Source organism: Amphibalanus amphitrite, unplaced genomic scaffold, assembly GCF_019059575.1.
Source record: "Amphibalanus amphitrite isolate SeventyFive unplaced genomic scaffold, NRLGWU_Aamphi_draft 000104F_arrow, whole genome shotgun sequence".
Lineage (NCBI taxonomy): Eukaryota > Metazoa > Arthropoda > Thecostraca > Balanomorpha > Balanidae > Amphibalanus > Amphibalanus amphitrite.
Genome location: NW_024881599.1, coordinates 417,028 through 440,750, shown reverse-complemented (window position 1 = coordinate 440,750; position 23,723 = coordinate 417,028). Strand labels below are relative to the sequence as shown.

Genomic DNA, 23,723 nt, shown 5'->3' with positions numbered 1-23,723 from the left:
CGAATGGTATCTAACAGTTTTTCGCAAATAACTTTTGATAGAGGCATGCTAGAGCGATGAAAACGCCTTAGATGTGTTCAGCTCGACGATACGGATCGACTGATATGCAACATGACCCTTTCCGGTCAGGTCATGACCTTGACCTGAGGTCAAATTTTCAAATTGACCTTTCAAGGTCAAATTATAGTTCGTTCGATGCGTCTTGACGAGAGGAACACGATGCCGGTAAAAGTAAGCTCGTACAATGCTTGGGTCAAAAGTTATTGCAGAAAAACTGTTTCCGAAAAAATCGGCTATTTTTGCAGTTTTTGCCCCCTGCAGGCAAAACCGTTGACGTTAGGTCAAATCTGAGAAAATTACTCAGAAAGGGCGTTAATAGGGCTATCGAATGCGCTTTTCCGCGGCGCTGTAGCTCTATTGGTTCCCGAGTTATGCGTTGGCTTCTTGGAAATTTTCGACATTCGACCTGGAAATCGGCGAAAATTTGCCTTCAATGACCTCTGGTGACCTGACCTTTGACCTGACCAAAAAATTGACCGAAGTGATTTCCTCATTATTTTTGACGCTCTTTCGAACGCCGCCTTCCGCGTATCGCTACGTGGCCCAGGAGCCGAGTTAGAAGGGGGGGTGTTCAAACACCCCCCCCCAGCAGGGCGTGGAAATCCAGGACCCCCAGCCGGGCGCGGGTTAAACGACCTATCAAACGCCGTTTGCCGTTTGTCACTCCGATGTGTTGTTTTTTAAGATCTGAAGGGGGGCCGAAAAGGCCCCCCGCCCAGAATCGAACCTTTGAGAGCCCACCCGGAATAGGGTTAAATACAGGCAGTACATAGGTATGTAGGTAATATTTAAAACCGCCAAGCATGCAACATAAATGCTTCTAGTGGCAAGGGGCGTAATGTCTTCTGAATGCTCCTATTGGTCATGGTAAGGGTCTCATAGGTAGACAAGAGTTGCAAAATTTCCCTACCGCACTACCGGCATGCCGGTAATTATTCACTACCGCAGGTTTTTCGTGGTATTTGGCATTTATTGCCGGTAGCATGCCGATATTTTTAGTTTTGCAAAAAAAAATCAGCAATGACTCAAACTCAAACTTAACGCCGTTCCCGTAGCTCAGTTGGTAGAGCGTTGGACTACGCGTGGTGAGAGGACGCGTTCCCGGTTATAACAGTCCGGGTTCGAAGCGCGACGGGCGCTTGACGTTTATGGGCCTCCTGACAGGCATGGTTGCGGTTGGTGGCAGGCCGTAGCCAGGCGAAGTCAGTGAGGGGACCGGCCGTGCGCGGCTACGTGCGCATGTTACCCTCGCCCGTATTGGTGCTTTTCCAGCCGCGAACGTATACCTAAGGGGGGGGGGGGGGGTCCAACAAGGGGGGTCCGTTGAACTTCCCCCTGGCCGTTGGGCCCCTGTTCGAGCTAGAGCTTCGCGGAAAGAACGAGCGTGTTGTCCGTCACGAGGGGAAGCCGATGATACTCAATTTTAAGGTCCGAGTTACAAGGGGGGTGTTCAAACACCCCCCCCCCCTCCAGCAGGGCGTGGAAATCCAGGACCCCCAGCCGGGCGCGGGTTAACCCGCGCGGGGCTGGGGGGGGTAAATTTTACCCCCCCTCGCGAATTTTTGCGATATCTCAAAAACGGCGGCGCGCAGCGCCGCCAAACTTTCAGTACCTTTTCTTACATCAATTTGACACGTTCCCTGAAAATTTGAGCGAAATCCGTCGGAAAATTTTTGAGAAATTGACGTTTTAGTGACGTCATGTTCGTCATTTTCGCCTCAAAAACGGCAAAAGTTCAAACGCCGCTAACATCTTCATTTTTAAAGGAATCAAGACGTAACAAAAAAGGTTATACGTAATTTTACTTTGTCTATCAAATGGCTATCTCGGTTTTTTGAAAATTTTGGATTTTGGCCTAAATTTTTCAAAAAAACTGACTTTTTTGGGAAAATCATTATAAAATCCAAAATTTTGAGTCTATCAAAAAAACCGGAATATATGTCAGAGAAGTGGTCTATGTGCATCTACATACCAAATTTTAGAAGAATCGGTTCAAAAATGTGGGAGTTATTCAAAATTTTATGACGTCACGACACAAAATTTTTTTGAAAAATGACTTTTTTGGAAGTTCTAGACCTCGTACGGAAACAAAAATAGCACCATTCGATTCGCCGTGAAAAACTGCATCAGATAGACACCTTTTTAGGCCTTAACAACCAACTTCAAAATTTGACCTCACTTGACCTAACCTTGACCTGACCTCGACCTGAAATTCATCCAGAGGTGGTCCATATCACTTATTGAGTGTGCCTATTGAATTCTATGAGTAAAATGACCCATAAAACATGTGTCGCACATGCCCTTTTCTATATTTTGTTTTTTGGTGACCTGACCTGACCTGACCTGACCTTGACCTTGACCTCTGAATGATACTGTATGCAACGAATATTGTCTTGGTAGCCTAAGAACACGTTTTGGGCGATCAGTCTCAGTCCATGACTCCATTCCTCGGCAACTACGGTGCAAGGCCGATACTGTAGAAACTTGCAATTTGTACCCTTGACCTGACCTGACCTTGACCTCAAACTTTAAATTAAGTACATGTTTTTAGTAGTTCGTGATGAGTGCTTTCGATTGGCGTTTGAATTTTCCAAATCGGACCATCAGTTCGGGAGATAACAGGGGGGGTAAAATTTACCCCCCCCCCAGCCCCGCGCGTTCGGCTGGAGACCCCAGCCCCGCGCGGGTTAAAACATGTTTTTCGCCACTAGCGCGTGCATTCCGCACCCCCTGATGCCGAGCATACCATATGTTAGTGGTCGAACACTGGGACATGTGAGGTCTGTCTGTGAGTTTGGCATCTGTGCCGCCCTTCGTTTGATTTGAAGCGTCGCTTAAAGGGTTTTGCCCTTTGTAAATTTGTCGGCACGTGGCACGCGCCATGTGACACCGGGTGACATGTGACATCCATCATCGCCTGCCTCAGGGCATTACCCGTCGAGCGGTACCACCAGCATCTCGATCCGATCATCCGTTTAGACGCAGTTCTAATTGTATTGGCTCGATGACCTTTCAGAGCACGGGTTTTTGGCAACGTAAAATGGCGCCATGTCGGCTTCACCTGAATGGAGGTGGTTGCGGGCTCAGTTTATTTATGCGTCCGTGGGGATCCACTCGGCCCTCCCATCGAAAGGCTTTATAGCTATTAGCTACGCTACACTAACACTACTGCCTAGTACCTACCTAGGTGCAGAGCAAAGGCAGCTACAAGCAGTTTTCATTTGGATTGCATGGCGGCCCAAGGCCCTCAGCAAAGTGCAAATGCAGGAGGGCCGGTATTGATTATCGAGCTGTGACGGCTGCCGGCGAGCAGCGCAGGCGCCGGACCCTGCGCACGCCGCACCTCGGTCGCCGAGCTCTCTGCCCTTCCCTGCGCTGCACTAGCGACATCTGCCGAGCGCCAACGCATTGCACAGAGGACACGGCTGGGCGTAAACAAATGAAGGCTGCGGCAAAAATGGCTGAGCTCCGTGCAGAGGCCCCTTTGGCTAAATCGGAAAACGACGAAGATTTTGGTGAATTTAGTGATTTTCAGAGCTCACAAGATGTAGAAAATTCCAATGTGAAACCGTCGAAACCCAGGGAAGTGCCGAACGACAATGCAGTGGAAGGATTTTCGGAGAACTTCAATGAGACATTTTCCGGTTCCCTTGAGGACCTTGTGAACAGTTTTGATGAGAAAATAACAAAGTGTTTCAGCAATTTTGAAGAAAATGTCGAAGAAATGGCACCAGTACAGGTTCGAAGTCAAGAGGAAATAATGAATGACTGCCAGTGAGTATATAAGTTTTTACCAATGTTTCAGTGTTTCAGCTTGCCGCAGATTTAGTGGTTGTCGTAAAGCAGGCTTCATGCTTGTTTTTTGCAAACAAGAAAAGGCACTGTCTAGAGATGCTTTCTATTCAAACCAAACGAAACCTAACCTAACCTTACCCATAACCTACAACCCAAAACACACAACCTTGAACCTACCGCCTAAAACCTACAACCTAACCTACAGCACGTCTCTCCTTGGTTGCAATTAAACAAGTGTGGCACCTGCTTTACTACTACCATTTTAGTTGAGTAATAATTAAATTGTATTTGTCCTAAAATCATTGTTTTTCTCAATTTGTGATTTATCTTTTTTTTTAGTGGCCGCAACTATTTCTGAGTAGCCATTTGACTTTCTCATTGATATTATAGCAGAACTCAGAAGCATCATAAAGCAAACAACTTTGCCTATTACTGATGTTTAAGCCATTGACCAAATAATGGGAGGACATTATCATTATCAAAATTCAGCTTGGTTACCTTGCAGGTTATTTATGCTGTTGATGAAAATGTGCAAGAAAAATGGCAATTAAATGGATGCTGCCTCAATAATTGTGGCACTGGCAGTTGCATTGTGTCTATTCTTCTAATCTCTTTCCTTGCAGAAATCAACATGAATCCTTTAATTATGTCTCTTTTTACACCTTGCTCAAAACTGAAAATGTACTTGATATGAAAAATGTAAATCAGCATCAGGTTTTCTGTGCATGTTCTCCTTTTGATGCCAGTCATTTGTTATTAGGTATTGCAGTCTAAACTGGGTCACTTTCATAGGAATTGCTCCCATAAAGCAAGACAGTGAACTAAGAGGAAGTTGGAAGAAAGCTGTGTAGCTTACCACAGTAACATTTATTGTATTAAACATCCTGTTTGCACACTACATGGGTGCTGAAATGATGGGCAGTGGTTTTATGCAAGAGGGCTTTTGAAGTTATTCACTTTTATTTACTCCAGGAGACCACAATTTCTTTTGGAAAATTGTTAGGCAATGTTTGAGGTAGCATAGACTCAGGATGAGCTTTGATGAGCTTAGAACAGTCACAGCTCACAGGTCATAGCACTAAACAATAAACATACCTACTTCAAGGCTTATGTGGTATCTTGACATCTGACTTCATGACATCTTTATCCAGGGTTTTATATGCACTGCTGTGAACTACAACCTGAAACAGAGACATTTGCCCTTACCTTTTGATATTACTCTGTAAGTTTGTAATTTTGTACCTGTGTTTCTGTTTTGCATTTGTATCACATAGGTACGTAAGTTTTGCTCCCATTTATGTTTCCGCTTGTTCTGTACTTCAAAGCATAAAGGAGTTATTTATTTTCACCCACAACAGCTACTTTGTCCTATTGCTGTCACTTGCCAGTAAGTCATAATCTGATACCTCTCTTTTATGTTTCCCAGGATGTGGTGGACAATCACAGGGAACTTCGGAAACATCTTGCCCATTGACTGGGCTAAGTCTCATGCAAGGAAGTTTCACATGCCAGCTCTGAATTTGAATGACAAACAGGTAAAGCTTAAATTTTGCTTCAGCTCTAGCATTGTAGCATTTATTGAGTAATGAGGATGCGTTTTTTATTTTTACAGCAACTCAAGTTGCCAGATATCAATTGCCAGATAAGCACATTTTTCTAAACATCTTAAGTCCTCACCACCAGACAATGGTACTGAGCTGTCCCACCAGCAGCCGCTGGACGCCGCTGACTGTGCCGTGTGCCGTCAGGCGGCGCCGGCCGACGACGGCGCGCTGTCAGAGGAGGACGAGGCTGTGGCCAGCGACCTGGACATCCACTCGCTGATCCTGGCCGGCGTGCAGGCAGAGCCGCCCGACCGGCTCAAGACCGCCGACGAAGTCATCAAAGAGATCGACGACATTATGGACGTGAGTAACACACCACGGCGATGTAATGGACGTGAGTAATACACGACGACGATAGTATAGACGTAGGTAACCCTCCACGACATAATGAAAGTGAGTAACCCACCTCGACTATGATAGTGTGTGCTTCAGTAACTTACCACGACGATAGTATGGACGTGAGTGCTGAGTAACCCACCGTGGCATTACGCACGTGAGTAACCCACTGTGACTATATTATGGACGTAACCATACTACGATAGTGTGGACGTGAGTAACCCTCCCCGACGGCATTGTGGACGTGTGTAACACACTACGACGATAGTGTGGACGTCAGTAGACAGTAACCCTCCACAACAGCGAGAGAAACGGATAGACTGCGATTTGAGTAGAGTTTGAGAAGACTGGGGTCGAGCTCGTTACCTGTTGGGGCTTATTGATTGTTTCTTAGCATCTGCAGACTGCAACTACCCGAATCCTTAATGCCAGTTATTGCTATCTCAATCTCAGACAGTGTTTATTTATTTGAATTTCTTATGGCCTGCATTGATTTGTTATGCCTATATATATTAGAATGATTGTCCATGTTTTATTCTTGAACGTGACTTTTTCTCATACAGTAACATGTCGTCACGACAATTATGGTCGTGCGACGTCATGAAAAGATGTGTCTCATAACATAGTTTTGCATTATTGACATTTGACGTACGATATTATTGGGTATTTATTTTTCGGTCTGACGCCTCCTTGCTCGTTCCACGACCGTCACCCGACTGGGTCCCATACTGTGGGTAGGCCAGTACCGCACCCACATCAGTGTCCAAAAATTATATTTTGGCTTGGGTGTCAGAGGGGAATATTCGTCACTACAAAGAGGAATGAGAGTGGAAAATTGCCAGTCAGAGAAGCACAAGAGCGGATGACAGAGCTGAACAATTTTATTTGCGAATTTTGGAGGATGTGGGAGCTGCTTTACCTATAAGATTATTAGGTAAAAGTATAGGTAGGTAAAAGTTACGTGCAGATGCTCTTTATTGGTAGAATAGGGAGTGAAAAAAAATCTGAAAAATTGGATGTGGGAGTGGAAAATTATTTTGATTTGGATGTCCCTTCCCACCCAAACTGGCAAATTTTGGGACACTGACCCACATTGGGCTTTGTTTCATGTTCGGTGGGCCGCCTCCTGTGCGGTGTGAACGGTTGGGTTCGAGGTAACCGTAGAGTCCCTTACTAGTGGGTAAGTGGCGCACCGTTTGCCAAAAGGCAGAGAAGTTTGCCCATGCGGCGGAACAGGCGTGGCCTCAATGGAAGTTTTCCTCAATGGAATCTAAGGCGCCCGGCAGACACGTTGCGGGCTCGTGAAGGGGCGTTGGGGAGGAAGTCGCTAGGCGTTGGCGACAGGGGGAGGTAGGGGAGGGGGAGGGCAACTGCGATCGAAGGCCGAAGTCCGACTGGCGAGCGAGTGGGAACGAGACACCTGAACACAATCTTACCGACTGTAAATAGAATATGACAGCACAGACTGAAGTGCAGGTACACTTCCTGTATATTTTTTTCTACACGTTATCAAATGCCCGATTCCGTAAATAGGAAAAGTACGGCACTTCATGAGATTAGAATCTGGGTGAGCCAGTGTAAAAGCGCACCTCATTGTAGCTGGCGATATTTTCTTTCGTTTTGTTTGTTTTTTTTCTGTTGAGATAGGATTCGGAGAAGTTGGTTCTGCGATCGTGACCTCGATGGCTCATATCAGTTGGGTAACGGACACATTGGGATCCGGGCGGCGAGCGAAGTCCTTCTCACCGTGGCTGGCAAGTATCGGCCCATAGTCGGCGCACTCTGCCTAGCCGTCTGTCCACGCACCGCGGCAGTGTCGGCGGTCCGGGGTCCGGGGTCCAGTGGCGTCAGTCGCCACAGTCGCCGGGCGTCGGTCCAGCGCCGCCCCCGCGGTCCCAGCCCGACTGGGATGACTCAGCGGCCGGCGCGCGTGGACGGACGGTCCCGCTGACCGGGCACCGTGCGAGTCGGGGTGGCGCCGGGAGGGCAGAGATGGAAGCTGGAACCATAGGCGCGGGAACCGGGCCCCACAACTTTGAGACGGAATTCCGCACTTTTTTTGCCCTTTAATTGTGAAAAAGCAAAGGGATGAAAAATAAGTGGCCTAAACCGATGAGAAAACTAGATTTGGGGGTACCCTAGGTTGATCTCTATTATGGTGTGCCCCCTCCCCCCCAGTCTGAAAGTAGTTCCCGCGCCCCTGGCTGGAACGGCAATGAAACAGGGGGTGGGGTGGCGTAAGGTGGTATGTGGTGTTTTGTGCATTCTGTGCGTGATAGTGCTTGCGCAATGTTCGGGCTCAGCAGTGTACAGTTATGCTGCTGAAGCGAACTCTGTTTCGCATGTTTGATTATTTTCTTAGAGAGGCTGGCTGGAGAGCAATGAGATGTCGTAGTTATGTAGTTTTGGAGCGAGCGTGTTTCATCCGTTGTTATTTGGACAGCTGCTGGGTGCTGATGCCCCCCCCCCTTTTCGCGACACTAATCACCATCTTAGTTTTAGTCGACGGTGCAAACTTCCCAAAAAGGTACAGGGTGGGCCGAAATAAAGTACCTTGAAATTTTTGTCTCGTGCTTTTCAAGCGCACGTGCTGCATTTGTGATTTTTCGCATGCCGACTGCAAACCATATGGCAAGATAGATTATCAGAAAACTTCACTTGAAAAATGTGGTCCGACACACAAAAATCGTTTTGCGTTGAGACTTGAGACTTATGTCTTGACGAACTCTCTTGATGAGACCAGGCGGCAGTATCTAAAGAAGTTCGGTCTGGACCATCGGAGGCTCGACCTTGCACCGGGGAACAAGTCTATCCAGAAGTGGGTAGCTAAGTTTCGAAATTTCGGAACGGTGGTAAAAACCAAGCCGCCCGGGAGAGGTCGCACGGTCAGATCTGAGGCCAACATTCAACGGGTATCCGCCTCTACCCTTCAGAGCCCAAAAAGATCCACTCGGCGTCGCTCTCAGGCACTGAATATCAGCAGGACAACTCTGCGGAGAATCATGAAAGAAGATCTTGGACTGTACCCGTACCGGCTTTCAATACATCAGAAGCTATCATCATGCGACAGGGAGCGTCGGGTCGCCATGGCCGAGTGGTTGGAACACAACCCACGTGTGTTCAGCAAGCTGTGGTTCAGTGACGAGGCTCACTTCTGGCTGAACGGATATGTCAACACCCACAATGCTGTGCACTGGGGCAAGGAACCACCAGATGAGGTCCTCTGCAGGCCTCTTCACTGCGAGAAGGTTACGGCGTGGTTGGCGATGCGGCACGGCGGGGGAACTAGGTATCGGTCCCTTCTTCTTTGAAAATGAAAACGAAGTGGCGACAACGATCAACTCTGCTCGCTATGTCAGCACAGCGCTGGAGCCGTTCTGGAGAGAACTCGGGGAGAGGCCACTCAGGCGTAACCAAGAGTGGTTCCAGCAGGATGGTACCACACCCCACACTGCTTGCGCATCGATGGATTGGGTTCGAAGTCACTTCCCGGATCGACACATCAGCCTGAAGTCGGCCGTTCCATGGGCCCCTCACTCTCCTGACCTGAGTCCCCTGGACTTTTTCATGTGGGGATATCTTAAGGACCGGGTATATGCGGGAAGACCGGCAACCACTCACGAGCTCAAGACCGCCATAGTCCAGGAGGTGGACCGTATCCCCGCTGACATGGTCGACAAGGCCATCATCCATCTCAAGGAAGTTCGTCTGCCGTTGGTGAAGCAGCGCCGCGGTGCCCACCTGGAGCACATCCTGTGAGGTGTGAGCGGCTGACAGATGCGGACAATAGTGCGCAGTGAGTTTTGCCATTTCATTGTAATTCGAAATATACCTGGTTTACCATTGTACCATTGTAAATATACATGTTATCGAAAGAAAACTGAAGGTACTTCATTTTGGCCCACCCTGTATTTACTATATGTTGGCCGATATGGAATTAAATATTATATAACGGGGGCGGCTGAGATAGCGCGTCCGACCGCTCTGGGCACTCGAGTGGTTCTCACTCCCACGGTGACCTTTCGTGGACAGCTGTGCGGTCACCTCCCTCGATAGCGCTCGGCGCGGTGGCCGCCCGGGTGTGTCCGAAGTGGTCTGCTGTCGGGTAGCTGAGTCAGGACGGGTGGCAATTCGATGCCACTTTCGTGCTGCCCGGATAGGCCCGTCTGGTTTCGGTGTCACTAGGCTGGCAGTAAGATGAAGTGAAGCACATCGCCCAAGCGTGACCGACCGAGGCACCTCGTCGTCCTGTCATGCTTTATTGCCCAAATTCAGTTGGGCAAACTACGGGGAGGTAATCAAGAACTTGATTAATCAAGTTCATGATTATTTTATGCCCATATTTGGTCATGTTTGCAGCCCGTCACGAAAACGGCCGAATCTCGATTCAGGGTCTACGGGGATGCACGAAAATTTTAAGACCGATAGAGAAGAAGTCACTCTACAAGTGTAATCTTTGAATGATTCAAGTTGAAAATCGTGAGGCGGTAGATTGCAACCAAAACGTAATCAACAACTTGATTACGAGGCGTCGTCCCGGGAGTCCGATGATCAACTTCTTGATTACGCAGCCAGCTGGCTAATCATGATCTTGATTTCGCATTCAGCTGGCTAATCACGATTTTGATCGCGCTGATCGTGCTACTGGCGAGCGTTGAACAATGCAGCTAATTAGGGGAAGCGGGGGGAGCACCGCCACCTTAAGCATTTCTGCTCACCGAGCTGATATGCGTAGTAAAAACGAAGCTCTTTTGCATTCATGTGAAAGTAGGAATGTTTTCCTACATGTTGGCATAGTTTCCAGCGCTCCATTATAAAATTTCGCTACTTTACAGACGTCGCAAACAAGTCCTGCATTTTTCGTCCTCCAAAAAAAATGTGCGGGTAGCACCGTCATTGATGGCGATGTTATCCACAGATCGGCCTTACGGTGACAGCCACCCTTGGAAGCGTTACTGCTGTCTGAAATAGTAACTCAAACTCATATAAGACACACAAGAGTTGGTTGTTAGTTTGTCACAGATCAGACTGTTTGTTGCGGACAATATGCATACAAAGCATGACAAATTCACGTTTATTTCGAAACATCCAGTGAAGTCAAACGTGAGATTAAAAAACAGACGACGTTTGCGGCCTAACTAAAGCTCTTCTCCGAGCTGAGTGAATCATCATTGCGGCTTTATCCATTTTGCCACCCCTTGGGGTAGCACCGCCGAGCATGGCGGTGTTACCCCACTCACAGTCATGGACCGACAACGCCCCGACAGCAAAACAAGCCGGGACGCGATTCTTCTGTAATTCCTTTCTCAACAAAGAGCACTTCATGCCCTCAAATTTAACGTAAAAATCAAGGCATTTTGACTTGAAATGACCACTTACTTGCTGCTCAAACATGCCAAATGATTACAACGATGGTTTGAAATTCACAAAATGGGCAATTGCGATCTCAAAATCAAATAAATCTTAGCGAAACCTACCTCACGCGGCGTCCCGTTTCCGTTCGGACACCGAAATGGCGGGTGTTTACATTTACAATTCAGAGTTTTGCCGATAGAGAGGATGGCGGTGTTTCCCACATGGCGGTGCTACCCCCGCTTCCCCTAAAAGATACAATGATAATGGTGTATATAATAGACAAAATCAATCAGTTTTGGTGGGATGGAATTTATGTTGCAGTTAACGTTTCTCATGAATGACTTGACCGAGCCTGTTCAAATTTTGTGTGTGGCTGGAAGCGGATTAGCTATAAGCTTTGGACGAATCGGGGATAGGATATATTTGCACACGCGCACCTTATTTCTGTATCTCCGGAACGGCGTCACCGATTGTTTTTCAATTTTGGTGGGTGGCTAGAGACTCAATAGCTGTAAGCTTTAGACGAGTTAGGGATGTGGCACACACATGTGAACGCACGAGCACACCTCTTCTCGCGCTTGCTCGCTCACATTGCCGAACACCGAGCTGAAAAAAGACCACCCCGAGCAAGAACACCGCTGTCCGCGATAAGCGGTCTGTCTGACCATAAGTCAGCTCAAATGATAATCTGCATACGACCGTCGACCACATATATTGGACGAATAGCGTCACAACCCAGAGCCCGTGTAACCAAGCACAGATCAAAGATATATTTCAAGAAATGTGTATTTATAGTCCTGCCGGTGGAAGGATCAAAGAAGGCAAACGCTTCCGACACCCCGCAGCGGCATGCTCTACGGGGATCTCACTCCACTTGCTTCACGGTCGCAATGGCCGCCGCTGATGGCGGCACATCGGCCTTCACCCCACCAAACACTTTGGTTCTCAGAAACCAATTCAGATTGACCATGTTTTTAGGAGTTTTGATGTTAAAAATCCAAAAGGTGGCCTGCCACAGCAGGAATGCTTGGTCTGGTGGCGCCGATACCACCTCCTGGGCCTCGACGAATACCGCGTCTTCCCCGCCCAGCTCTCCATTCACGATTATGGGATGGAAAGTTTTGCGGGCCTCCGTTGGCTTCCGTCGTCTCTTGGAGAATGCGCTGCAGGTTCTCCAGCTCATCCCCTGCAAAATGTTCATAACCAACTTATAGGTACACTTAACATTGCGTGGGAGAAAATGGAGGAGAAAGAATAGGAGAGAAGGAGGGAAAGAGTAAAGGAGAGAGAGAGAGAGAGAGAGAGAGAGGGGGGGAGGGAGGGAGGGAGGGAGGGGAGGGGAGGGGAGGGGAGGGGAGGGGAGAGACGAGAGGAGACAAGAGGAGAGGAGAGGAGAGGAGAGGAGAGGGGAGGGAGTGCGGAAGGAAGCAAGGAAAGATGGAAGGAAGAAATGATGGAGGAGAGGTAGGCGGATGTAACAAGGCGAACAAGACAAGACATGAACCTGATGAGTTGGCGCAGGGCACTGATAGGTACTACATTTCGGCACATGATGTGAAAATAATGTACAATGCCTCAGACTCAGCAGTCTGGAAAATGTAGGTACAAATTACACATGCATTAGTGAAGAAGTTTCTGCATTTAGATTAGAATGAATTGTTTTGAAAACATTAGACAATGCCTGTATCTTGAAAAAGGATTAGATTGGGCTGTGTCAGGACAAAACTGGGGATGAGTCACGTGAGCTCGCAAAGTTCCAAAGTTGTGCCAGGCAACTTCATGAGATCACACTGAAGGAGCTCCAGCGAATTATTTTCAGCATGCCCAGCTTGAGTGTGCAAAATGTACACTGGACTGGACCACTGTAGCAGGGGCGTCGCCGACGGGGGGGTCGGGGGGGTCGTGACCCCCCCACTCTTGAAAACTGGGGGTGTCGACCCCCCCACTTTTTGCGATGCTGAGTATGCTTTTTTAGCTTTTATGTCAGTGAAGCAGGCGTCAGCAACACCAACAAATACATTCAGAATCGCTTCAAGAGCTCCCTAAAGCCAATTAGCCAATTACCTGAAGTTCAATTAGCTATGGGCGGGGAACACCAGCACAACAATATTTTTAAGTAGCCACCATTCTAGTACCTTTTTATCCCTCAAAAGATTGGACGCGCCAAAACTGCCCCGAGCGTTCGTCTGATCGTTAAAAAAAAAATGGTCGCAGTCGATTCGTCGGATCAGTACCTAACTACAAAACTATACAAACTATAGCCTCAGCCCCATGGCTACCGTCACAACTAGCTGTACAGTGCACATGTAGGGGAAAGGGAGTCAGATGAAACCGTCTCGGGCTTTCGCAAAGAAGTCGCGCAAAAAGGAGCCGATTGCAACGAAACTTCCGGTGTGCTCGAGTTAATCACCTACTAAAAAATAAATCGATATCCCTGATTCAAATAAAGATGACCTTGGTTCACTTTTTCATAACATGCTTTTAATTTAGGTATAGGAAAGTTTTTGGAACTGATTTTGAACTTAGCGCCCATCTGAACATTTAAGAAGTAGTTGTGCTGCTTATACATATGTATCACATGTTAGGAAGCAATCGGTGGTGGTCATCCACTATTAGGTACTGGTCGATCTGACCTGACCTGATCTACCCCAAATGCATGGAGTCATCATCTTCGTTCAAAACTAAGATAACATTCGTAATCAGAACCTCGAAAAACCATCACAACTGACATTCGCAAAGTTCTAGCAGGTCCCGAGTTTCCCTACTTATTGGCGATGACCTGAGTCCTGAGATGACCCGAAACCTTGTAAATGGGTATCATCGGCTTTCTCTCGTCACGGGCAGCATGCTCTTTTTCCGCAAACCTCTAGATCGATCAGGGGTCGAAAGCATACCTCAGCGGTACTTTAGTATACGTTATACGTTAGCGACTGGGAACCCACCAATAGAAGGGCTACAGTGAAGCAGAAAACATATTCGATAGCTCTTTCAACGCTCTTTCGCTAGCTTCGCGTCAGATTTCATCTCAGGTCTATGTTTTGCCCATAGAAGGCAAACAGCTAGCTGGACAGATTCTGCCGAAACATTTGCTTTGCAATAACTTTAGATTCCGTGAATTTGTTTGGTATTTACATATGTTGTCTTGTCACCACCGTGTTTATTTCTTTGAGACGCGTCACATGAGTTAAAATTTGACCATTCAGAATTAACGTTAAAACGACCTCAGGTCAACGTTATGTCATGATCGAAAAAGGACCTCCTGCTGCATATGAATGGATCCGTGTTGTTGAGCTGAACAGTGAACACCTTCCAGGTGCTGTCATCGCTCTACCGCGTCTTCGTCAAAAGTTGTAGAAAAAATGCTGGTGGCCATCGATGGACATTTCCACTAATGACCTTTCGAGACATCACTCGCCATTAAAGTTGCACCCTGTCCCTGGCAATGATGAGCTGATTTGTCATGGCTCCAAAGATATTTTGCGTTTCTGACGAACTTTTTCAAAGCAGGAGGCATTCGTGCTTTTTCTAATTTCTCATTATTTTCTAATGATGAGGTCACGTATTTGACCTGCCTCCAGATCATAGATGCAAATCCTCAGAACAATGAATTGCTGATACGTATAACCCCATACATTAGGTATACAGTGTACCAAATTTCGAAGTTATGGGAGAAAAGCTACAAGAATGGCGAGAGGAGAAAGTTTGATAGAGGTATACCGTATAACTGAACTTGACATGGCGACCTGACCTTAAGTGACCAGTGATAATTTTTACGCAAGTGATATAGGTAGGTATACCTACCTAATAGGTTTTACCAAATTTCGCGGCGCTGCGCGCCGATTTGCTACACGCGCGCACACACACATACGCACGCACAAAACTGGGAAGTGTGGCAAAAAAAAAAAACACCCCTACCCATCGGGTGAAGACTAGAAACCCGACCCCCCCACTCAAAAATCCGTGGCGACGCCCCTGCACTGTAGTGTCTGAACGTGATGCACAAAACTGAATGTGACACACCAGCGACAAAACAAAACACTACAACCATCTATTGCAAAAACAATTCATACATACCTGCAGCTGTGTGTCCCTGCATCCTGGCCTGCTGTCTTGCATGAGCGATGCACATAACACAAATGTAGCTGTACTTAGTCCGCTTAATTCCAAAGAAGTTCATCATATCATTTTTTGATTGAGCGTTCCTCAACGTAGGACCATAGGTACCATTATCACGAGCTTCCTGAACAATACTGTGGTGACGGCGACGCCCACTGCTACAGCGAGGAGGTGGTGCTTTGATCAGATGAGCTGTGGAAAAACAGACACATTTGCAGTCACCACTTCTATTATTGTTCTATGAATCCATGACAAAGCCACTTAGAATGCAAGTATGAATAACCTAGCATAAGCCCAAATTTAACTTTTCATTAAAAACTAAAAGATATATCCTATTGGTCCCTGCTTGCACAGACAATTGACTGAATAAATGATATGGCCACACTGCAAACTTTTGCACAACCTGCCAGGCCATAACATTTCTAGCTACTGTGGGCAGTTAAATGTGCCTCTCTTATCAACAATTGCCTCAAACAACAAAATAGGCCTATTATTTACTTTAAGATAAACTAGAATCCTGTAAATAGCAATACATTTCGTAAATAATTAAAATATTATACCGCGGAAAGCATGGGCCATGATAGCCTACAAAATCATCATAAATTCTATCGCGATATTTCAACATTTATACCGACGCACATGAACGTTGAGGCTATTCAAATTTACAAACATGATCTAAATTATTTAAAAAATGCTAATTTTACCTGTAAGTACCAAATTACCAATAATTCGGCGCTAATTTCCGGCCTCACCCACACACCGGCAACACGACAAATGGCGGCGTGCTAACAGGCGACGGTGCCTTTTGGAAGAAATGTTTATTACGACCAATTTAAGACGTGTGTAAAATGAATGTTCAATTATTTATTGTTAAATTAGAAACGTAAAAAATGTGGATAAAAGAATAATATCCGCCTAAAAAGGGCTTTAAAAAATATCACTTTTCTGAAAAAGTTAGGCTAGCAGTTTATCTTTCGCCATATGAGCTAAAGTCCATATCCCACTGCTACCGGTCCATATCATTTCGGGAGAATAGAATATTGCGTTTCACCTGGTAAAAAATCGTGTCGAAATGGACATTATAACAATCGAAACGAAACACTTGAATAGTTCGGTGCACGAAAAGTAATCAAAATCTTGATTACAACTCCTTATATGGTCATGCCACGCCCCATTTTCATGACGTCATAATCATGAACTTGATTAATCAAGTTCTTGATTTCCTCCCCGTAGTTTGCCCAACTGAATTGAATTACCATGAGCGTTTTCACCGTTATTGGACAGCACTGCAGGCCGTCAAATCAAGTCTCCGTTTCACTTGCCTGCTAAACTCGTCACGTCCTACAGAGCAATACTGCGGACAACGTACGTCGTCGTTGTTAACCACATGCAGGTGCAGGTGAATGGGCAAGCGCTGGCTGCACAAGTGTCATTTACTCCGTACACAAAGTTTTACCTCAGTTAGTCAGACATACGATCACGGGCCAGTGAGGCTGCCAGAGATAGACCACACAGGCTGCAGGGCCCCGTCTGTGGGCTGCGAGTCTCCGTCTGTGGGCTGCGAGGTGCGAGTCTACATCTGTGTGCTCTGTGTCTATATCTCCTGGCTGTGTGTATCACAGACGTGGACGTGGACCGGGGGTGTCACGCGGTTGTCCTTACTGAGCTGTATGACTCCGTCCACAGGAGGCCGAGTCAGACGAGTCCCCGGAGCTGGAGTCACCCGACTCGGCCATCGGCGAGTCACGGGAACGTCCACCGCTCGCCTCCAGAGAGAGTGAGTCACACCCACACACCCCAACCCGCCCATTGACTTCGACTTGTGTGGGGTCGCATCTATGCTAGCTTTAATGAACTGCAATATAAACTCGAACATAGACCACTTCGTAGAACATGCACATTGTACACTGTGCAATTACATATGCATTTTACCCGTCGAAGTATTGTATGTTTATCCGAAAAAGGGAATTTCTACTCAGTTACTCCATGAAGCTTTTCGTTTTGCAGTGATAAGCTGAGTGTTTACGTTCTACGCGCCCTTGAGCAATTATATGCATGCTACGTTGATATTTAGAATAAAGGATGTCTCAGACAAGGTATGCAAGATCGATATGTGATCCGCCTTCAGTCCATGGCTAAGACGCTTTGTCACTCCCGTCCGGCGATGTCCACAGAACTGGAGGCCATGTCCTCGGCGGAGCTGAACGAACTGTACCTGGACCTGGAGCTGATGATCAAGGACTACTCCGAGGTTCTCATCAACGAGCTCGCCTTCAGGGACGAACTCGAGTACGAGAAGGAGCTCAAGGTTAGTCTGTCGCCACGGCCGACAGCCGTGGAAGTGATAGGAAGGTCAGAGCGTGATAGAGTGAGAGTAAGAGAAGACAGAGTGGTGAGAGAGTTGGACCTGCTGTTCAATGCGTGCCACTAGCGTGGAGTGGGGCAAGCCTGTTGCTGCGAGAGACGCTTTGCAAGGGTGTTCTCCCGCCTGGCAGGCGGGATATTTGTTTGATCTAGAAGGCCGTCTCCATGGTTGGATATTGTGTCTGGAGGGAATTATAACTCACAGAGATGTGTCCCTAGTTCTGCAATCTTTTTCGGGAGTGTATCAGTTTTGAAATATGGTCAGTGAGCCAGCAGACATTCCATGAGACTGTGTTATGACTCGAGCTGTGGTTATATTTCAGAACCAGTTCATTTCACTGCTGCTCACCATTCAGAACAAACGGAGACAGTATAATGTAGAGAAGAAGAAAAAGAACAAGAACGGCCAGACTCTGGACGCGAAGGTACGTTAAACTGTCTCCAGTGGGTCCCGGTGGACTTAATGTCTCTGCCTCCGCACAAGATAAAATCTCCGTTCTATTACCCGTTGTTGAAAGACCTCTAGTAGGAGGGTTTGTGAAACCAATAAGTCGTTGCTAATGTAAAGTGATCAGAGTTTCCTTTGTCTTATCTCGGTCACAGTACCTGGTAGCGACTGCGGTGGGTGTTGTGGAATGATACCCGGTGCTAGCTGCTCAGTGTCTGTGGCGTCGCGTCAGCTCACCGCCGTTTTACAGCCGCGGGCGGACACGCTCTGAATTGGTAATTGGACCTCGGCTCCAGGCCGTTGACTGTTCCAGGAGTTCGCCGGCCTCATTTCAGGCCCGGCAACGAGGGCGCTGGCGAGCGTCGAGTCGGTTTATGCCGTACTCGCATAATATGTTGTGTCGGTCACCGAAGAAACGTTTTATGTTTCGTGTCAGGATCAACTGTTAGCGTAATCGAACACAGCCTGTGAACATTAGCGCACAAAAGCCCGGTGACTTATGGAGCCCCTCCGCTGTTCTACCCCAACACTCGACTGAAACTTCATCACAATGAAGTTGTAGGAATTCCCGTGCACACGTGTTCCGTATGTGCGGCGCTGATCGAACTGTGTGTCTCTGATTGCAGTACCTGACGACGGTGATACCCTACACGGTGGGCACCCGCTGCCCCAACAACGCTACCCTCCAGATCCTCATCAAAAGTAAGCACAGACGACATGGGCGGAATGTTAGCGAGAAAATTAGGGATGGGGGGCCCGATCTCATGGGTTTTAGTATGGAGTCACAAAGTAACCAAGATTTCATACTGAGGTGTTTTTGCACTGCTCACTGCAGACAGTAATATGATTCACCTCACTAGGATTCTAGTATAATGCCAGCGATGAAGCACGGCTATGGACGATCACATCAGTTAATTCTTCTTGTTTAGAATCTCATGCTGACCTTGACCTTAAACTTGGTTACTGCTTGTATAGCTTTGTAATCTGACCGAAAGGTTCTTCCAAAGTTCATAATTTCCTTAGCTAGACCTGTGACGAGTCAGACACTGGGCCGGTGCTCCATCTCGCAACTTCGGCCCCATATTTCGTCTGTGTTTTATGACTACCTTCTGTGCCACGAGGGCTCCATAGCCCCCACTGGCGGTAGTCTGTTTATCATTCCCAGTCTGCTTCGCATTGCCACGCCGTTTGATATTGCCTCTTACCTCTGAACATGCGTCGTAGATGTAGGCAAGCGCTAAATTCCAATAGTTTTCGTCTCCACCCTCCCCATTCCATTGGATCTAGTCGGTATCTGATCCTGTGACGCCATGTTCCAAGTCTCACTCCCGTGTTCGCAGGTGTATGACCCCGCCCCGGTGCGTTTCAGTTTTGCGCGCCATTGACGAGGACAGTCCGACGGTACCCACCCTGCTGACCGACTACATTCTGAAGGGTAGGTGCCTCCTGGCCGGCCTGGTGCGCCGCGTGCGGGCCGCCCTGGCCTCGGCCCGGCCAGCGGACGGCCGCGCCGCGACGGAGACCCAACCTCGTCCCACTCCCGAGTAACGGGAAATGACTGACCTCCATCCTGTCCTGGAGATGGTCCCTTACGGCAGCGTGACATGGATCTTATAAGTTGAACTTAGTCACCGGACGGAGGGCTCTAAATTGAATTTTTAATTTGTGATGTTGGTAGAAGGCAATCACGTCAGCTCCTTTGGCACGGTGGGTGATTTTGACCGGGTCGGGTCGGTAGGCCCTGCATTAATCAATGCGCCCGAACCTAATAGCACGCCCTAATCTTCATCAGTCCATCGAGCTGCGGCCTCTCCGCTCCTGACATTTGGCTGGCTCTTTGGGGCATACTAACTGGGAATAAATGTATTCGGGGTAGAGTCGCGGTCCTGTCCGACTAACGCCCTAAGGCCTCGCTCGCGACTGCTGTCCAATCCTTCACATCGACCCAGGGAGCAAACAGACCCTGTTTGACCGTGTCTGCGCGATCCTCGCTGTGCCGATCGGATTATCTGTCTGGGTGGCGAACTCTTCCACGAGATATCAGTGCCCGTGCCGATGTACCGCCACTCGGCAGGGAGATGGAGGGATTCCTTTGTGCATCTTGTCCAAAGTTTTTACTACCCATCGATCCACTAATCCAGTCGACCTACTAGTGGTACCCGCTGTTCCTTTGTCCGCGTCGGTCGCCCGGCTGCGTGGCTTGGAGAGCGCGAAATGCGCGTAAGGGCTATATTTGGTGTGCTATTTTCCAGCCTTGCGATGAACTTGAACACATATCCATTTCTTGATGATAGTCATAAAAGAATATGAACTTATGTTTGCAGTCTCACCCCAGAAGCAAACTATTATTGTTCAGTAGATCATCAATACTTAATTATATGCAAGCTTTTCTTTAATTTCTTAAGTTTAATTATAATTAAAGCATGTTTATTGTTTGGGCATCGGTTCATCAGATGTCTTAACGCCTTGCCTCTCTGTCAGCCTGATCTCCAATGATAACGATATACATATCAATTTGAACGTAAAACTTGATGTGCTTGTTTGGTGCCATTGCCTGCATGTCCCATATTTCCAGCTGTCTGTGTGCGTAATTGATGCTAAATGGGTTATGGACGTGACAGCAAGTGAGGTTCTCTTGCCCTGCTGCTGTTCGCAGCAACTTGACCCAAATATCTCCCTATGAACAGGTGGAGGCTAAGCTATGTTCAAATAAGAACCGTTTTACTCGTACCGAGCCTCTGACTGAGCCAGTGAGACAGACTATCGAATGGGGTGCGTATACATCGTCTTACCACGGACAGTTTTTAAGGGACTCAGTTTGGAGCGTTTTCTCGCTGAGATGGCTCAGTCCGAGGCTCGGCTGCGGTAAGACCCGCTCCACATGTACCGAACGGCGCCAGTGGCGAGCCGTGCCATCGCTGCCTGCCCGGTGCGAGCCATGACGGCGCTGTGACGGCCGCTCCACCCCTGCCCTCTCTGTGCCGCCGACAGTGCTCTGTCCGACGTAGAGCGCGCGCCGCCGCCTCCACCGCCGCCGCCAGCACCGCCCACCGGCCGAGACGGGCTGTCCTCGCGCCGTCTATATTTTTGTGTGCGGGCGTGCCGGCGGCGGGCCGATTCTGGGCGCCCGCCGTCGACCCGGACCTGTGCAATATTGAGCCGGTGCCGCGACCGCCGGCCGGCCGGCCGTGGCTGCTGATCTGACCGCGTGGCGGCGCCACCGGAGCGACTGTCCAAATACACAGGTCACACACCGGCCCCGAGCGGGCGATGCATGCCGCTTCGTGGCTGAAGAGCACTGTCCGAGGCTAATCTCTGATGATATTCTCTTTGTAGTTATTTATTGGTTGTAGGATAGGTCAATTATCCCTAGGCGCCCACGCCTGGAGCTTGCACGAGTCACTAAGTAGACTCTGGGAGCGAGTGAGTCGATTGTGTTGGCGTCGTGAGTACCGGTCTGAGGTGAGGTCGGACGGTACGCGGCTGCGACTGTGCGCTTGGTTGGTTGGTTCCGTTTCTGTGATGACTGTGTTGCTGCCGGTGCGTGATACCAAAGAGATTCGCTGCGCGGCGGGACAGTCGGCCGGTGTCGGCCTGTGGAGCTCGCGGAGGTGTCCGCGGTACCGCGACCGCCCGCCTGCTCGGTGCTCTGCTGAGATTGTCTGACCGGCCCGGCCCGCTGGAAGGAGAGATTATGTGAACGCGTCTGAGTTATGTCTGTTGTACTCGCGTCGGTCTGTCGCCGCGGTCTGTGCGTTTGTGTTTAGATCTGGGTCGGGACGGACCGAGTCCTCCCGTGCTGCCTCTCTTGTCCCCCACCGGCCAGCCTGTCGGTCCTCCGCCACCCGCCGCGGCCGTCGCTCCTACACTGAGCAGCGGCGGTGTCTGAAGCTAGCCGAACCCGCGCACACCGCGGGCCTCGTGCGGCGTTTCTGGTGTCTACAGCCAGTCCGTGCCGGAGTGAGATGTAGACGGCCATTGAGTAACGTCTCCGCCGCTGCTGTCTGTCTCAGCGCCAAGAGGGGGCGCTGTGCCCTCGCCGTGGTGGCCGGCCGCGGGGAGGGTGGAAGCGTCGCACCCCACCCGCTATCCGGACCACTGACTGTCGCTGTCACTCCGCTGACAAATACACTCCCCGCTTCTGAAACTTTGTGTGTAACGTGTGTCTTCAGGTGAAGGGAGCTGTGGTCAGGATTAGTTTCGGCTTTGTGAAAGTTCGTGTTTTGTGATTAGGTTTGTCTGGATCGCCTGTAGACCGTTCAACGGCCCCTGTGGTTTCTAACGTTAGTCAGCGGCGGGAACACTCCAAGGTTCCCTGTCTCCGGAATCTCCTCAGAAGTCTCGCTCTAGCATGACAAAGTAACGGGGATTCAGCAGATTTCCCCTCTCAGGAAAACTGGACGAAACGATGGGTACTCGGGCATAATACATGTCAAACTGGTGAGCAGACCACAAATGAACTGTTAATCGGCCACAGTCGGTTGGCGCCATCCTTGTGGGGCCTCTGATGCCGGTAAATTGTAGTGCGCAGAACATTGTAATTACATAACCTCTGTTGGACCCTGCACACTCGACTTGCGCGTGTCAGCTAAACGACTTACAGATGGATCACGTCTGTCTGAGCTGGGCACCAGCCAGCGTGATAGCTAATTCTGATTGAACTATACTACGTTTTGACGATGTACTTCGTCCAGATATGAAACAACACTCCATACTGAGATGTCCCCAGACTCGCGAACCACTCATTTTTCCTTTCAAAGTGAACGATAGAAAAAGATCACGGGCACAGTCGTTAGTTTTTCGTTGCGTTTTGTTGATCGGCCGTGGCGTGGAGCATGCTATCACCCACGGGTGTGCCACCTAATGATCCCAGCTGCCATGTTGTGGTGTAGGTATTCTGTGATAGCCACAGGAAGTTCGACGCCTGGAGACAGTGTTGCGTCGTCGGCGGAGGATGCGACTCCAGTCCACACCCGGGGGACGTTGGGGCACGCCGGAGAGACGCCGGCAAAACCATCACTGTCGGCACAGACGGCCCTTGGGTGACAGTTGTCCGGTCACAACAGTGGGTGGTGAAGGCGGCACTTCGTAGCGTCGCAGAAGCCCCGGGACGGTTTGGAAGTCAGCGGTGTCGGGGAGAGAGGGAGTTTCAGTGACAAGGGCGACGTCTTCACCGACCGCTGTTGTCTGCAACAGAGGGGAGCGATTCTCCGGAGGTCGTGCATAAACCTTGTCTGAATCTGAAGAAGGCTCTTATGGCAGCCAAGTCTCCAGCATCCGCTGAGAAATCTCCAGAGTGTGAGACCGAGTCTCCCCTGGGACTGGCAGAACGCGGAGAAGCTGGCCCGGGCAGCTGCGCGCGCGACACCGCATCCAAAAGGAATAGTTCGAAGACGGGCGGGGCCAGCAGGGAAAGATGCGTCAGGATGTACTTGGTCGGTGCTTATGTGCTACCGCTGACAGTGTTTATCATCCTAATGATCGCAGGTGAGTGGACCGTGGATGAAGCATTAACCCTCGCATGTGTGCGGCGTTTTCCAGCTTCTAATGTGTAGGGGGGGGGGGGGTCGGTTGGACACCCCCTTGCCGTTTGGCCCCTGATTGAGCTAGAGCTTCGCGGAAAAAACGAGCGTGTTGCCCGTGAC

The 23,723-nt window shown here is 48.9% G+C and overlaps 1 protein-coding gene across 1 annotated transcript; it reads left to right on the top strand.

The window, feature by feature from the left end:
• Positions 1-3,133: 3,133 nt before the first annotated feature.
• LOC122380681 (fasciculation and elongation protein zeta-2-like) lies at positions 3,134-22,225 on the top strand. The gene is made up of 9 exons (XM_043364056.1): positions 3,134-3,834; positions 5,282-5,390; positions 5,604-5,762; positions 16,953-17,043; positions 17,441-17,574; positions 17,954-18,055; positions 18,705-18,780; positions 19,448-19,513; positions 21,070-22,225. Exons 1-9 carry the CDS (start codon positions 3,500-3,502, stop codon positions 21,084-21,086), a joined length of 1,089 nt encoding a protein of 362 aa, XP_043219991.1. The 5' UTR covers positions 3,134-3,499; the 3' UTR covers positions 21,087-22,225.
• The last annotated feature ends 1,498 nt before the right edge of the window (positions 22,226-23,723 follow it).

What these genes read in the sequence shown, in the direction of transcription:
- LOC122380681 (XM_043364056.1), top strand. Translation starts at nt 3,500, where the DNA reads ATGAAGGCTGCGGCAAAAATGGCTGAGCTCCGTGCAGAGGCCCCTTTG. An exon ending in GAAATAATGAATGACTGCCA is followed by an intron (nt 3,835 to 5,281) that starts GTGAGTATATAA and finishes TATGTTTCCCAG; the next exon opens with GATGTGGTGGACAATCACAG. An exon ending in GCCAGACTCTGGACGCGAAG is followed by an intron (nt 18,056 to 18,704) that starts GTACGTTAAACT and finishes CTCTGATTGCAG; the next exon opens with TACCTGACGACGGTGATACC.